The sequence below is a fragment of the Erythrolamprus reginae genome, chromosome 1, assembly GCF_031021105.1.
Source record: "Erythrolamprus reginae isolate rEryReg1 chromosome 1, rEryReg1.hap1, whole genome shotgun sequence".
Taxonomy (NCBI): Eukaryota; Metazoa; Chordata; class Lepidosauria; order Squamata; family Dipsadidae; genus Erythrolamprus; species Erythrolamprus reginae.
In genome coordinates, this window is record NC_091950.1 from 392,354,529 (window position 1) to 392,369,423 (window position 14,895).

Genomic DNA, 14,895 nt, shown 5'->3' on the forward strand with positions numbered 1-14,895 from the left:
CTTAATTAATTAAGCAGGGATTTGTTTATGGATTTTCAAAAAGATTGATAATCCACATCAGCCTTCTTTAACTGGTACTGGACCTTCCAGATATGTCAGTCTACAACTTTCAGCATCCCAGGAACAGACATGGATGATGGACCATTACATATGAAATCTATGATATTTCTTTTTTAAAACTTCTGAATTTCTACTTCCTGCAAGATAGCAGTGTTTTAAAGGATGGGTGTATTTATTCTCCACTAGGCCACCGGTATAGGTAGTCCTTGACCACATGGACTTCATGGCATCGGACCAGAATATCTCCGGGACCGCCTTCTGCCGCACGAATCCAAGCGACCTATTAGGTCCCACAGAGTTGGCCTTCTCCGGGTCCTGTCGACAAAACAATGTCGTCTGGCAGGGCCCAGGGGAAGAACCTTCTCTGTGGCAGCCCCAACCCTCTGGAACCAACTCCCTCCAGAGATTAGAACTGCCCCCACCCTCCTTGCCTTTTGCAAACTCCTAAAAACCCACCTCTGCCATCAGGCATGGGGGAATTGATTCCCTCGGGCCGTTTCATTTTATGTATGGTTTGTTTGGGATGCATGACTGTTTTTATAATAAGGGTTTTAAACTGTCCTTTTTTAACCATTAGATTTGTAGTATGTATTGTTGGTGTAAGCCGCTCCGAGTCTCTGGAGAGGGGCGGCATACAAATCTAATAAATAGATAGATAGATAGATAGATAGATAGATAGATAGATAGATAGATAGATAGATAGATAGATAGATAGATAGATAAAATAATAATAATAATAATAATTGAGCCCAGTATTTCTGTTGCTAAGCGAGACATTTGCTAATTGAATTTTGCCCCATTTTACGACCTTTCTTGCCACAGTTATTAAGTGAATCACTGCAATTGTTAATAACATGGTTCTTAAGTAAATCTGGCTTCACCATTGATTTTGTTCGTCAAACGCTTGCAAAAGGTGAATCACATGACACTGCAACCATCATAAATACGAGTCAATTGCCAACCATCTGAGTGTTGATCATGTAACCGCGGGGATGTTGCAAAGACCATGTGAGAAATTGTCATAACCCACTTTTTTCAGTGGCGCTGTAACTTTGAATGGTCACTAAACAAACAGTGCTAAATCGAGGACTAACTGCATATTTAAAGATGTAGAAAAACATTGTTTTGTCCAAAATTCATCAAACCCACCCCAGTGCCTGGTTTGAAAGTTGGCTTTATATTTCATTTAGCACCTCCCATTTAAAAAGTGATGGGATTTTTAACTTTTCTTTGCCTACAACAAACATTGAAATGTTCTGCAATAAAGAAGTGGACGTGAGCCAGAAACACGCAAGCCATTTCTCCACTCTCCCCTATTTTTGGCATGGAGCAGAAATGAGAAAATGTGTGTTTCTCCAGGACACACAACTCAGGGCAGGATTATGAGTGAATGCGGTTCCTGTTCAAGGTTGGCCAAACTAAATCCCACAGCAGATCATCCTCAAATTGTTTTATTTATTTTATTTATTTATTGTTAGAGTTGAAAGGGACCATGCAGGTCATCAAGTCCAACCCCCTGCCTGAGCAGGAATCTTAAAGCACCCCAGCCAGGTGGCAGTCCAATCTCCTCTTGAAAGTGTCCAGAGTTGGGGAATTCACCACCTCCGCAGGCAGGTTGTTCCACTGGTTGATTGCTCTGACCGTCAGGAAGTTCTTCCTTACTTCTAGGTTGAATCTCTCCTTGGTCAGCTTCCAGCCGTTTTCCTCGTCCAACCCTCTGGTGCTCTGGAGAATAGAGTGGCACCCTCCTCTCTATGGCAACCCCTCATATACCTGTATACAGCTATCATGTCCCCTCTGGCCCTCCTTTTCTCTAGGCTATCCATGCCCAGTTCCCGCAATCTCTCTTTGTAAGTCTTGGTTTCAAGTCCCCTAATCATTTTGGTTGCTCTTTTCTGCACCTTCTCCAGAGTTTCAGTGTCTCTTTTGAACTATGGGGACCAGAACTGGATGCAGTACTCCAGATGTGGTCTAACCAGGGCGTAGTAGAGTGGTATTAATACTTCCCTGGTCTTGGAGTGTATCCCCCTGTTGATGCAGCTTAGGATGGTGTTGGCTTTTTTAGCCGCTGCTGCACATTGCTGGCTCATGTTTAGTTGATAATCCACCAAGACTCCAAGATCTCTTTAGCAGTCACTACTGCTAAATGGGGTTTCTCCCAGGCTGTACATTTTAACAGACTGGGCAGTGGGAGTGAGGGAGAGTGCTGATACAAAGTGCCAACAGAAGAAAATATTAGAACACTGAATACCCTTGCTTCACTACGAAACTGAACTCTTTAGCATGGAGAAGCCGTCCCGAGTCTTCAGAGAGGGGCGGCATACAAATCTAATTTTTTATTATTATTATTATTATTATTATTATTATTATTATTATTATTATCTAAATTCCCAGCCTGCAGACTGGATGAGTCACATGCTGGCCACGCCCGCTGGCAGTTGGAACAGAGTTCTTTTCAGGTGGCAAAGAGGAGTAGAACATCTAAATCTAAGCATGTTAATAATAATATAAGAAATAACGAATGATCTAATGGTCATTTTGAAAAATTCTTTCTTAGCAAGTACCTAGAAGCCAAGAGTAACATGAGTGCCACGTTTCAGGTTTGTAGGCTTTATGGTTCTGGAGATTTCATGACAATGCATAGGTGGCCTTTGGCTTTTATATATACACTGCTCAAAAAAATTAAAGGGAACACTCAAAGAACACATCCTAGATCTGAATACTTTGTTCTGTACAAAGTTGAATGTGCGGACAACATGTGAAATTTATTGTCAATCGGTGTTGCTTCCTAAGTGGACAGTTTGATTTCACAGAGGTTTGATTTACTTGGAGTTATATTGTGTTGTTTAAGTGCTCCCTTTATTTTTTTGAGCAGTATAGATAGACAGATAGATAGATAGATTTAATGGAGTAAGTTAGAAACATAGAAACATAGAAGACTGACGGCAGAAAAAGACCTCATGATCCATCTAGTCTGCCCTTATACTATTTCCTGTATTTTATCTTACAATGGATATATGTTTATCCCAGGCATGTTTAAATTCAGTTACTGTGGATTTACCAACCACGCCTGCTGGAAGTTTGTTCCAAGGATCTACTACTCTTTCAGTGAAATAATATTTCCTCACGTTGCTTTTGATCTTTCCCCCAACTAACTTCAGATTATGTCCCCTTGTTCTTGTGTTCACTTTCTTATTAAAAACACTTCCCTCCTGAATCTTATTTAACCCTTTAACATATTTAAATGTTTCGGTCATGTCCCCCCTTTTCCTTCTGTCCTCCAGACTATACAGATTGAGTTCATTAAGTCTTTCCTGATACATTTTATGCTTAAAACCTTCCACCATTCTTGTAGCCCGTCTTTGGACCCGTTCAATTTTGTCAATATCTTTTTGTAGGTAAGTTAGAGAGAGAATAGATCTTTCTACTCACGCTATGTCTCCTCCCCATTACACATATCTCCCTTCAGAGTCACAAAAGGTTGGCAGCATATAAATTTAATAATTAGTATTATTCAAATGTAGCCATTATAGATAGTGACATAAAATTGATATAGATATAGACGTAAAATTGCTACTACATTGGCTGCAGCCATAGCCTGCATTTCTTTTTTTATAATTCATGATAATGCATATTATTTTTTTAAAAGAAACCATTCAAGTTCATTAAGTCAAAGCCGCCTCTGCTTCTTCCCTCTGCTTCTCCTAAACAATCCTTGAACTTTTCCCAAAAGTACTATAAACATTTCCTCGTCTCCCTTTGAGGAAATACTTGACCGAAAGCCTCTTGCATAATTTGGCAACGCTGTCAAAACAAATGACAAGGCAGCTTAAATTTTGCCCAAACTGGCTATGGACTGCTGTGAGTCACGCTTTTGGGAAGTGACTTCATGACACAAATGGCTGGTTCTGAAATGTCATCTCTATAAACACTGCCAGCAATTTTTCTCTTGTTTGCCAGTGTGGGCCTCCTGTGATTCACAAGACAACGTTTTGGCATCTTTTGCAGTTGCAGAAATCATGCCCAGTAGACAAGAGCCTGGTCCAGCAAACCCACTAATTCAACCCTCAGCCCGCCCGGGGTTTCTCAAAAAAAGCTCATAACTGGCTGCAGTTCAAATCCACAAATTCTTTTGCCAACCAGTGGGAGGAAAAGCCATCATTTCTAATTAAGAGGCATATACTCACTCTGAAGCTCATTAGGAGGAACAAGACAATGACCCCCTGGCGAAGAAACCAAGATCCCCAACAACGAGAGCAACAGAGTGGGAATCATTTTCTCAATAGAAGGAAATCCAGATTCCTGCAAAAAAGAAAAAGAAAGGAGAATAAAATGAGAGCGCCATATTAGTTTACTAAATCACTGAGACCAGACAATACATGTACAGTGTTCCCTCGTCACTTCACGGTTCACCTTTCATGGATTTAGTGCATCGCAGGTGTTGTGGTTAGCTCTGGCCCAGCTCCTGCCCCAAGGACTGTGGATGTGGGGGAGACATCCACATGCTGCAGGCCTGTTTTGCTCCCGGTGGAATCTGATGATGAAGGCTCCTCTGACCAAGAAGACATGAGTGACAGGGAGGAGGAGAGTGTGGCAGACAGCTCAGAAGGAGATCAATTATCTAGCTCCTCCTTGGATTCAGAACAAGAGTTAATGATACAGCCACGCATGCGGAGAGCGATGCATAGGCAACAACAACTGAGAGATTATTATCAAAGAAAATGAGGCCATCTGTGGTTGGGTGGGGCTGGGGTAATTAGCGAGGCTGCTATAAATAGCAGCCTGTGGGTTTAGCCATTGTGGAGGATTATCTGATCGTCGTGTTCCATGCCTGCTTTGCTGACTTTGACCTTCGTGTGCTGATTTTTCCCCGCTTTGAAACTAAACCAGAGCAAAGTGTGTTTCACTTTGTGAAAGAAGGACTGTGAATTGCCTCACAGCTGCAAGCTAAGTATCACAGAACTGATAAGGGACTTGTACAAATTACCAAAAAGAGTGCTTCATTTATTTGCATTTTTGGTATAAAGAACATTGTTTTGAATTTTCAAATGTGTGTGTGTCTGAAATTGCATCTGTGCATTTTCGGGAGGATTCTACCAGAGAGCTCGACAGAACAGCAGGTTTTTATATATTATATTTTATACATGTACACATGAGCGGTCGGGGCTCATGGTGTCTGCTGGAGCCAGCGGTGGGATTCCACTGCGGGTGATGCTGGGCAGCGGGGGGGGGAGAGGCCTTGGTGGCCGAGATTCTAGGGCTGCTCAGGTGTCAGGAGGCTGTGGTAGAGCTGAGGGGGAGCGGAAGGCTCACCGTCCTCTGCCTCGGCGGCTTTTCTACACTGGACGGAATGAGGGGAAGCAAAATCCCTACTTTGCGAATTTTCGTTTATCGCGAGTGGTCCTGGAACGTAACTCCCATAATAAACAAGGGATCACTGTATCTCATTGTTTTTTCTTTATATAGTAGAAACTTGAAATTGAAGTCTGTATTTCCTCTGGAGAAGTTAGAATTACGGTAAAAGCTATGTGGCGTATGTCATAGATATAGGATGCTTTATTTGCATTGCAAATAAAAATCGGACCAGAATATCTCCGGGACTGCCTTCTGCCGCCTTCTGCCGCACGAATCCTAGTGACCGATTAGGTCCCACAGAGTTGGCCTTCTCCGGGTCCCGTCGACTAAACAATGTCGTCTGGCTGGTCCCAGGGGAAGAGCCTTCTCTGTTGCGGCCCTGACTCTCTGGAACCAGCTCCCCCCAGAGATTAGAACTGCCCCCACCCTCCTTGCCTTTCATAAACTCCTTAAAACCCACCTATGCCATCAGGCATGGGAGAATTGATGCACACACACACCCGGGCCTATACAATTTATGTATGGTATGTTTGTGTGTATGTCTGTTTTAATAATGGGTTTTTTTAAAGTTTTTAAAATTTATTAGATTGTTATGAATTGTTTCATTATATGCTGTGAGCCGCCCCGAGTCTACGGAGAGGGCGGCATACAAATATAATAAATAAATAAATAAATAAATAAATAAATAAATAAATAAATAAATAAATAAATAAATAAATAAATAAATAAATAAATAAATAAATTGCAGAGACGTTGTCCTTGCCAACATAGCTTCTTGTCAATCTATTTATTTTATTTATTTATTTATTTTATTAATCGTCATCGGACAAGTGCTTGGCAGCTTCTCATTCCAATGACTGGTTGGAACAGACAGCATGCAGGACTTGACATCTTCTTCAAGTTTCATCCCTGACTATCAGCCACACTGGATGAAGCCAGCAAGAACTCAGCAACATCTTTTGGACTACAGAGTCCATACCCCTTTTGGAAAAGTGTTTTAAATTAGATAGAATCTGCTGGTTTCGGTTTGAAACTCTGCCAGAAAGCCTGTATGAATGTCATTTTGTAGTTCAACTTGCTCTCTGGGAATGACATCCAATGTATTGAGCAGGATTAGCAGTTGTTTTTTAAATCAAGAATTTTATTTTTTGTTTAGGGTTCTTAGCAAATAATGGAGCAGAAATCAACAAATGCATGGTGTACTAACTCATACAATGCTGTTCTTTACTTCGTGGATAAGAATGAAGGCCAAAACAGGAAGGCTTGCTCCATACCCAATTACTTCTGTAATTCTTTCATTTCCAGCATCAAAGCCAATTGAATATATTTCTGTTCCCCAGGCTTCCAGCTGACAAGACAGTCCCTAACATGGACTGACTGGCAGCTCAGCCAAGCCAACTGGCAATAGAATGGCCATTTTGGACCAGAATATCTTCAGTGCAACAGGTCAATGTCAGCCTAGACATGATCCAGGAAACTGAAGGTTTCTTAGACTGTGGATTGTAATCCCTTGGGCAGTAATGGGCAGCCAAAAGTTTTACTGCCACACTGTGGGTGTGGCTTATTTTGTGTGTGTGGCTTAATGATAATGTGACTGGGTAGGAGTGGCTTGCTGGCCATGTGACCAGGCAGGAGTGGCTTGAACGATCATCATCGTTCAAGTGAACTGTTAAATCCTCGACTTACCACCTTGTCATTTGTGTCACTTGCTGGGGTGACAATTTGCTTCGCGTTTCCCACGCTCTCCTTCCTGGGTCACGCCCATACCTCAGGCTGGGTAGCTAGGCGAATGGGTGCTGCCAGAAGCATAGATGCTGCCAGCATCGCTTCCACCCACGCCTTCTGCTTGCACCTCAGGTGGGAGGTGGCCGCGTGAGGCTGGAAGGGAGCTGGGCAGGAGAGAGGGAAGCTCGTCCAAGGCCAGGAAGGAGAAAAGAGGAAAAAAGCAAGGAGCGCAGCCTCAGAAGCAGCAGCAAGGAAAAAAAGGAGAGCCGAGCCGAGCCCAGTAGTCCAGGAAGTGACAGCCGCCGATCAGCTGGAGCTGTGCACGCATCTTCATTTCCGCCGGTGGAACTGCGTTCCACCCCATCCCACCTGCTGCCCACCCCTGCCCTTGGGAGATTCACAAAGAAATTTGAAGGAAGCCAAACTTTCTCTGCCTGATAACCTTTCCTGCTTGGCCAACCTGTAGTACAGGATCCAAAACCATGCTCCCTTCTAAAGATCTTTGCCCTCTATACAACCACGGCAAATTTCTCCCAAGAACCACCCAACTGGCCCAGACTGGATCAAGGCACTCTCGGAAAGTGTCACATTCCATCTCTTCCAAAGTCCTTCTTTGAGGTCCATCATGATGGATCCTACCACAGAGTCTGTGTTCTGCTCCAGGAAGTCCAAACACTGTGATTTCTTCTGTTCTTTGAAGAGGACACCTTCAAACCAGTGGGAAACTGATGCTCTTGGACTGCCTGTTTGCAAACACAGTTGGCACCAGAGCGATGTGCCTTCGCAAGAACTCCAGAAGAGGTTCGCTTTGGAAGAGGGGGAAGCAAAGTGATGCATCTCCATCCCATGGGCATTGCCAGCCTCACTAGAATGATTATAATCATCATTTCTTAGTTTAACTAAGTCCTGAAACCTGATGAAATAATGCAGTGTTTGTAATTCCATATGCTGCTGGGAAGTGTTTTGGGGAAGGAAAATAGATAATTCATTTGAGCTCTTCTTTGCAACCACCTGGACTCTATAATCCAATGTGGTTTCCCATCCCATGACTGACTTCACAGCCTGCTTAGCCAAAGTATTAAATTAATCAATTTTTCTGGGCTTACACTATACGCTGAATCATTACCTAACCACATGGTTTGAGTTGACCCAACATGTTATGCCATGTAGGGGGGGAAAAAACAAAGTTAAATTTAACCAAACTTTGAAGCAGAGGTCTTCAAACTTGGCAACTTTAAGACTTGTGGACTTCAACTCCCAGAATTCTGGGAGTTGAAGTCCACAAGTCTTAAAGTTGCCAAGTTTGGGGACCCTTGCTTTGAAGTGATGTGCATTCGACCATTGAAGTACATCTGTACCTCGGTCAAAAGTGCTATATGACACAGGTGTTTTTTTTAAAAAAAAAACAGTGCTCCAATAGTCAAGAAGCAAATTCCACCAAAAAAAGATTATACAGTGTTCCCTCGATTTTCACGGGTTCGAACGTCGCGAAAAGTCTATTTTCAAAAATATTAATTAAAAAATACTTTGCGGGTTTTTTTCCCTATACCACGGTTTTTCCCGCCCGATGACGTCATATGTCATCGCCAAACTTTCATCCGACTTTAATAAATATATTTTTTAATAAACGTTAATAAATAATCATGGTGAGTAATGATCTAAATGGTTTCTAAGGGAATGGGAAATTGCACTTTACGGGTTTAAAGTGTTAAGGGAAGGCTTGTGATCCTGTTCATAGCCAAAAATAGTGTATTTACTTCCGCATCTCTACTTCACAGAAATTCGACTTTTGCGGGCAGTCTCGGAACGCATCCCCCGCGAAAATCGAGGGAACACTGTATTTCAATGAGGGTAAACAGCATTTTACACTGAGCAAAAAAGGAAACACAAATTAGAACACGGTGTTTTCCAAACTTGGCAATTTTGGATTTCAACTGCCAGAATTCCCCAGGAATTTTGGGAGTTGAGGTCTATACGTCTTAAAGTTACAAAGTTTGAAAAACACTGAGTTAAAATATGCACCTTTGTGCCAAAACATATAACCATGTTTTTCCTATGTTTTCATCGAATTGCTCAATCTGCATGGAAAGAAAGGGATGGTCTTGCCTTGGTTAGTTAGAGCAGAGTAAAAGAAATAACAACAACAAGAGTTAGAAGGGACCTTGGAGGTCTTCTAGTCCAACCCCCGGCTTAGGCAGGAAACCCTAAACTATTTCAGGACAAGTGGTTATCCAACATCTCCTTAAAAACTTCTAATGTTATAGTATTCACAACTTCTGGAGGCAAGCTGTTCCACTGATTAACTGTTCTAACTGTCAGGAAATTTCTCCTTAGTTTTGGGTTGCTTCTCTCCTTGTTTAGTTTCCACCCATTGCTTCTTATTCTACCCTAAGGTGCTTTGGAGAATAGGTTGACTCCCTCTTCTTTGCGACAACCCTTGAATTATTGGAACACTGCTATCCTGTCTTCCCTGGTTCTTCTTTTCATCAAAGCGATGTAGGTCATCTTCATTAAGATGTATGTGAGAATGTTCTAGCTTTCACTGTGTCATCTCTAATGGTCTGCATCTTCTTCTTGGATTTTCCACAGCTATCATTAACTTTCAAGGGGTAAATAATAAGAGAATTCCTTCCACAGAAAGTTTGCAGATTTCAGGCAAACAGAGGGGGTGGGAAAATGTATAAGAGGAGACAACTGCAAGCAGAGGAGGACTCTGCCACCCTGGAAAAAAGGCAGCTCAAAGACGCCACTGAGAAAAAAGAAAACCAAGAGAGATTCTCAGGTACCAGTAGAAGAAATTATCTATAGTTCAAGGCTGAACTGTGGAGTTCTTGGAACTCTCTGACCTTGGTTGTTTGTTACCCATCCGGGCAAAACATCTGTTGTGGTTGGCTCTGGCCCAGCTCCTGCCCCAGGGAATGTGGAGGTGGATGCAGGGGAAACTTCAACATGTCACAGGCCTGTGTTATTGCCGACAGAGTCAGTTCAGAGTTTAGTTTCCTCGGACAAAGAAGAAGGTGGGAGTGACTTGGAAGAGGGGGGCTTGGCACACAGCCCAGGCAGTCAATCTCCATTATCTTCCATTGATTCGGATGAAGACGTCTTGGACCCACGTAAGCGCAGAATGATGCATAGAAGAGACCAAATAAGGATATATTACAGGAGATAAGCGACGCCCTCTGTGTTTGGGTGGGGCTCCAGTAATTAGGGCTGCTGCTATAAATAGCAGCGTGTGGGTTTGGCCATTGTGGAAAAGTATCTGATCGCAGTTCTTCAGGAATCGTGCCTTGACTTTGTTTGTTGATTTTTCACGTCTTTGAAACCAACACAGAGCAAAGTGTGTGGGTGTTTCACTTCGTGGAAGAAGAAGGGGTGTGAAGTTTCTTCACAGCTGCTAGCTAAGTACTTAAAGACTGATTAAGGGAAATTGTACAGATTACCCGGTTGTTTTGGGACGAGTGCTCTTTGCAATACAAAAAGAGTGCTCAGTTTATTTCGAATTTTGTGATAAGGAACATTGTTTTGAATTTTCAAACGTGTGTGTCTCTGAAATCTGTATCCTTGAATTTTCGGGAGGCTCCTATCAGAGAGCCCGGCAGAACAACATCTGCAAGCCAACAATCAAGTTCAGAAAGCAGCACCAAAAACAAAAACCAAGTCTGGAGATCTTTATTTATTTTATTTTACTTATTTTGTCTAGTACGTATTGGTATATACATAGATATAACAGAGTTTATATACAGTGGTACCTCTACTTAAGAACGCCTCTACTTGAACATTTCTAGATAAGAACCGGGTGTTCAAGAATTTTTTTGCCTCTACTTAAGAACCATTTTCTACTTAACAACCCGAGCCGGGAAAAATTTCCCAGGAAATTTGAGAGCGGTACGAAGGCCCGGCCAGTTTCCTTCCATTCTCCCTTTAATCCAGGCCATCTGGGCTGCCAGAGGAGCCTTTTGGTGGTGCTTAAGGAGGCTTTGGCAGTCCAGAGTGAATGAAGTATTTTCCTTTCTCTGGGCGCTTGGACAGGGAATAAACCTCTGCCAGCGCCCAGAAAAAAGAAATGTTCCCTTCACTCTGAGCGCCGGCTACAAAGGGGCCAGCTACAAAGCGAGCAAGCGAAAGGAGAAGGGAGCCCTTCAGCATGGGAAGGAAGAGGCAGCAGGTAGCAGCAACAGTAGCAGTCAGTGTATGGGAGGCAGTGTTTGGGAGGCAGCCTTGCACCAGGTGTATGGGAGGCCCGTGCTCCTCCTCGCCGTCTCAGAGTCCCTCTTTTTTTTTTTAAACCTTAAAGTTTTGGATTTTTTTGATTCCCCTCACCTCACCTTCTTCCTTTGGCAGTGACTGTTCTCCTCCTCTTCTTCCTCCTCCTCCTCTCACCCAAATTCCGAGCTTTTATTTCTTCCCTAATTGGTTGCACGCATTATTTGCTTTTACATTGATTCCTATGGGGAAAATTGCTTCTACTTAAGAACGTTTCTTAAGAACTTGGTCACGGAACGAATTAAGTTCTTAAGTAGAGGTACCACTGTAGTAATAAACCTTTGGGTATTAATAAGAGGGGAAACATTAGGACAGGGATGATAGGCACACTGGTGCACTAATGCACACTCCTTACTGTCCTCTTAGGAATTGGGTGAGGTCAACAGATGAAGAAAAACAATCAGGGAAATTGCTAAACAGACTACCATATGGTACTGCCCAAGTCCAATGAGAGAGTCTGCAAAAAGCCAACCAGCTATCAACTTGCCAAAATTCACAAAGACACAGAACAATGCACACTTGGACTCATCCCAATGTCTGTTCTCCCAGATGGACACATGACATAACAAAGAATAGGAAACCAGGCCAGCCTTCCCAACGTTAAGAGGAGCACATTGTCCCAAATGTATCTGCTTTCCAGATAACCTCCCTCTATTGTGCCCAACTGAAGAAAAGTTGCATAAGAGCCATCTCACTTGTATTCAATGCTAGCTAGAGGACAGATGGTTCTCATGGGGAACTACAAAGGGCAGGTCATGCTGGTGGGAGGTCACCAAATCAGCCTCTGTGGCCTCAATTTTTCATGGGGAAGTGAATGAAGAGGAGGCCCCAGTAAAGCCCCTACTATTTTATCAGAGGTCTTCAAACTTGGCAACTTTAAGATTTGTGGACTTCAACTCCCAGAATTCACCAACCCTGATTTTAGGATGCTGTCTCCAAGCAAAGCAAGCAGGCAAACCTCAGCAGACCAGAAACAAGAGAGCTGTTTCTTTCCCTCAAAATGTTTTTTTATTTAAACCAAGCCCAATAATGTTATTTGGACACATCTGGTAACAACTCATCCCATGTTTGTGATCATTTGTATGGGTTGAAGAGAGGACTGAGTTGTTTTGGGAGACATAGCATACTCTGTTGTTTCAAAAAATCAAACTAAATATTAGTAGTGGTAAATGCTTTTCATGAATTTCTGAGTGTCGGAATCAAGATATAGAATGCAGTGACAAATAGATTATACAATTTGGGACAAAGGGTATAAATGGCTGGACATAACATAATGTAAGTACCATGGAGGAAATGTGTTATGTGAACATAGTGGTACCTCTATCTAAGAACGCCTCTACTTACGAACCTTTCCAGATAAGAACCGAGTGTTCGAGATTTTTTTGCCTCTTCTCGAGAACCATTTTTCACTTACAAACCCGAGCCTCCGAAACTGTAACCGGAAAAGGCAGGGAGAAGCCTCCGTGGGGCCTCTCTAGGAATCTCCTGAGAGGAAACAGGACCCGAAAAGGTGGGGAGAAGCCTCCATGGGGCCTCTCTAGGAATCTCCTGGGAGGAAACAGGGCCGGAAAAGGCAGGGAGAAGCCTCTGTGGGGTCTCTCTAGGAATCTCCTGGGAGGAAACAGGGCTTCCACCTTCCCTGTGGCTTTCCCAATCACATGCATTATTTGCTTTTACATTGATTCCTACGGGAAAAATTGCTTCTTCTTACAAACTTTTCTACTTAAGAACCTGGTCATGGAATGGATTAAGTTTGTAAGTAGAGGTACCACTGTACATGATTGAAACATTTAAATATGTTAAAGGGTTAAATAAGGTTCAGGAAGGAAGTGTTTTTAATAGGAAAGTGAACACAAGAACAAGGGGGCACGATCTGAAGTTAGTTGGGGAAAGATCAGAAGCAACGTGAGAAAATATTATTTTACTGAAAGAGTAGTTAGATGCTGGGAACAAACTTCCAGCACACATGGTTCCAGCACAAACTTCCAGCACACATGAATTTAAACATGCCTGGGATAAACATATATCCATCCTAAGATAAAATACAGGAAATAGTATAAGGGCAGACTGGATGGACCACAAGGTCTTTTTATGCGTCAATTTTCTGTCTATGTTTCTATTTTACATTTGCAGAAATGGTAACATTCATTGTTATCCTTCTGTGAATGAGACTAATCATTGTTATCTTTTTTATCATAAATGTTCAGAATACTGGCATGTTATAAGCTTGTTGTATGTAAAAAAATTCTGCCTGTTTGCTTGTTGCCCTCAGCTTTATTGTGCATTGACAGATTTCTATCATGCTTGGTTACCTCTCAGCTCTAAGATTTGGTGCCCAATTTTATTTTACTAAAGAGAAAACAGCCTGTAGGAATATTTGGGTGGTCATTGTACTTTTCTTGCGACCTCAGCTGGCACCGCAGCAGAAGTTACATAGGAATAGAGATTTGAAATGTAGAGAAAGTAGTTCTTGAGTTAGCTTGCAAAATATAAAGAATGCCTCCGAGAATATGCAGAAAGCATTTTGAGTCATCCTGAAATAACTGTAGCGTAGCTGGACATAACAGCTTGCCTAAGAGGGCTTTCAGATTGAAGGGGCATTTTTGAAGGTCAAACTGATTTTTTTTAAAAAAAAATATCTAGAGATCCACAAATATCTTAGTTAAAAAACAGAGATCTAGAACTAAAACCTGATTTAGATCTCTCCAATCAAAATCCTGGTGAATGGAGAAATACCGGGAGATAACAGATATATAGATATCTCTGGGGAAATAACATCAATGACACTCCTGCATAAATTGGTGTCCTGATGTAAAATATGTGATTTTCATCATGTGGGTGAATGAGGCTTGATTGTTTATTTTGAACTTTATTCATGTAATACTGTCACATAAGCCGTGATTTAATGTTCACAATGGCTGCATTCATATGCCACGCCAAGCAATCCACATTAAGAACTGGCTCAATGTGGCAATCTGGCCAAGATGGACATTACAGAATACGATGACTATGAAAGGGGAGAATGTGAACATTTCTCAAGGCAGGAATTATTGATGTTTTTTACACATAGGCTAATTTTGGCCTCCCCTATCTGGCACCTTATTTCCAGAGAAACTTATCTTGTGCCACAATTTACCTTCATGTTTCTTTCCTTGTCTAGGCAGGAGTGAAATGTCCAGCTTTATTGGTTTCTACACTATTATTTCTGTGCACTTAGTTTCTGTTTAGTCAGATAATGACATGTGATGGGGAAAGAAAAGTAGTGAAAAGGATGGCAATCAAGATCTCTGTGGTCAGGAAGGTATTTTGCTGAAAAAAATTATATATATACGGTATGTCACATGTTTTTTTGCTGAATTTGAAAATTAAGGGAGACTAGGATAGATCTATTTCGGCCTTATTTTGGCCTCATCAGCTAGCCATACCCACTGGGACCTGAACCTGCAACCTTTGCCTTGAAAGGCAGAGAATTATCCTCTAGGCTCCAGTATC

At 42.1% G+C, this 14,895-nt stretch overlaps 1 protein-coding gene across 1 annotated transcript in view; it reads right to left on the reverse strand.

Moving 5' to 3' along the window:
- The window catches only part of CLU (clusterin), a 52,862-nt gene that overhangs the window by 27,404 nt on the left and 10,563 nt on the right, over positions 1-14,895 (reverse strand). The window contains exon 2 of the mRNA XM_070734908.1: positions 4,248-4,362. Coding sequence (XP_070591009.1) covers positions 4,248-4,335 — 88 coding nt within the window. The 5' untranslated portion in view covers positions 4,336-4,362. The remainder of the gene's footprint in view (positions 1-4,247; positions 4,363-14,895) is intronic.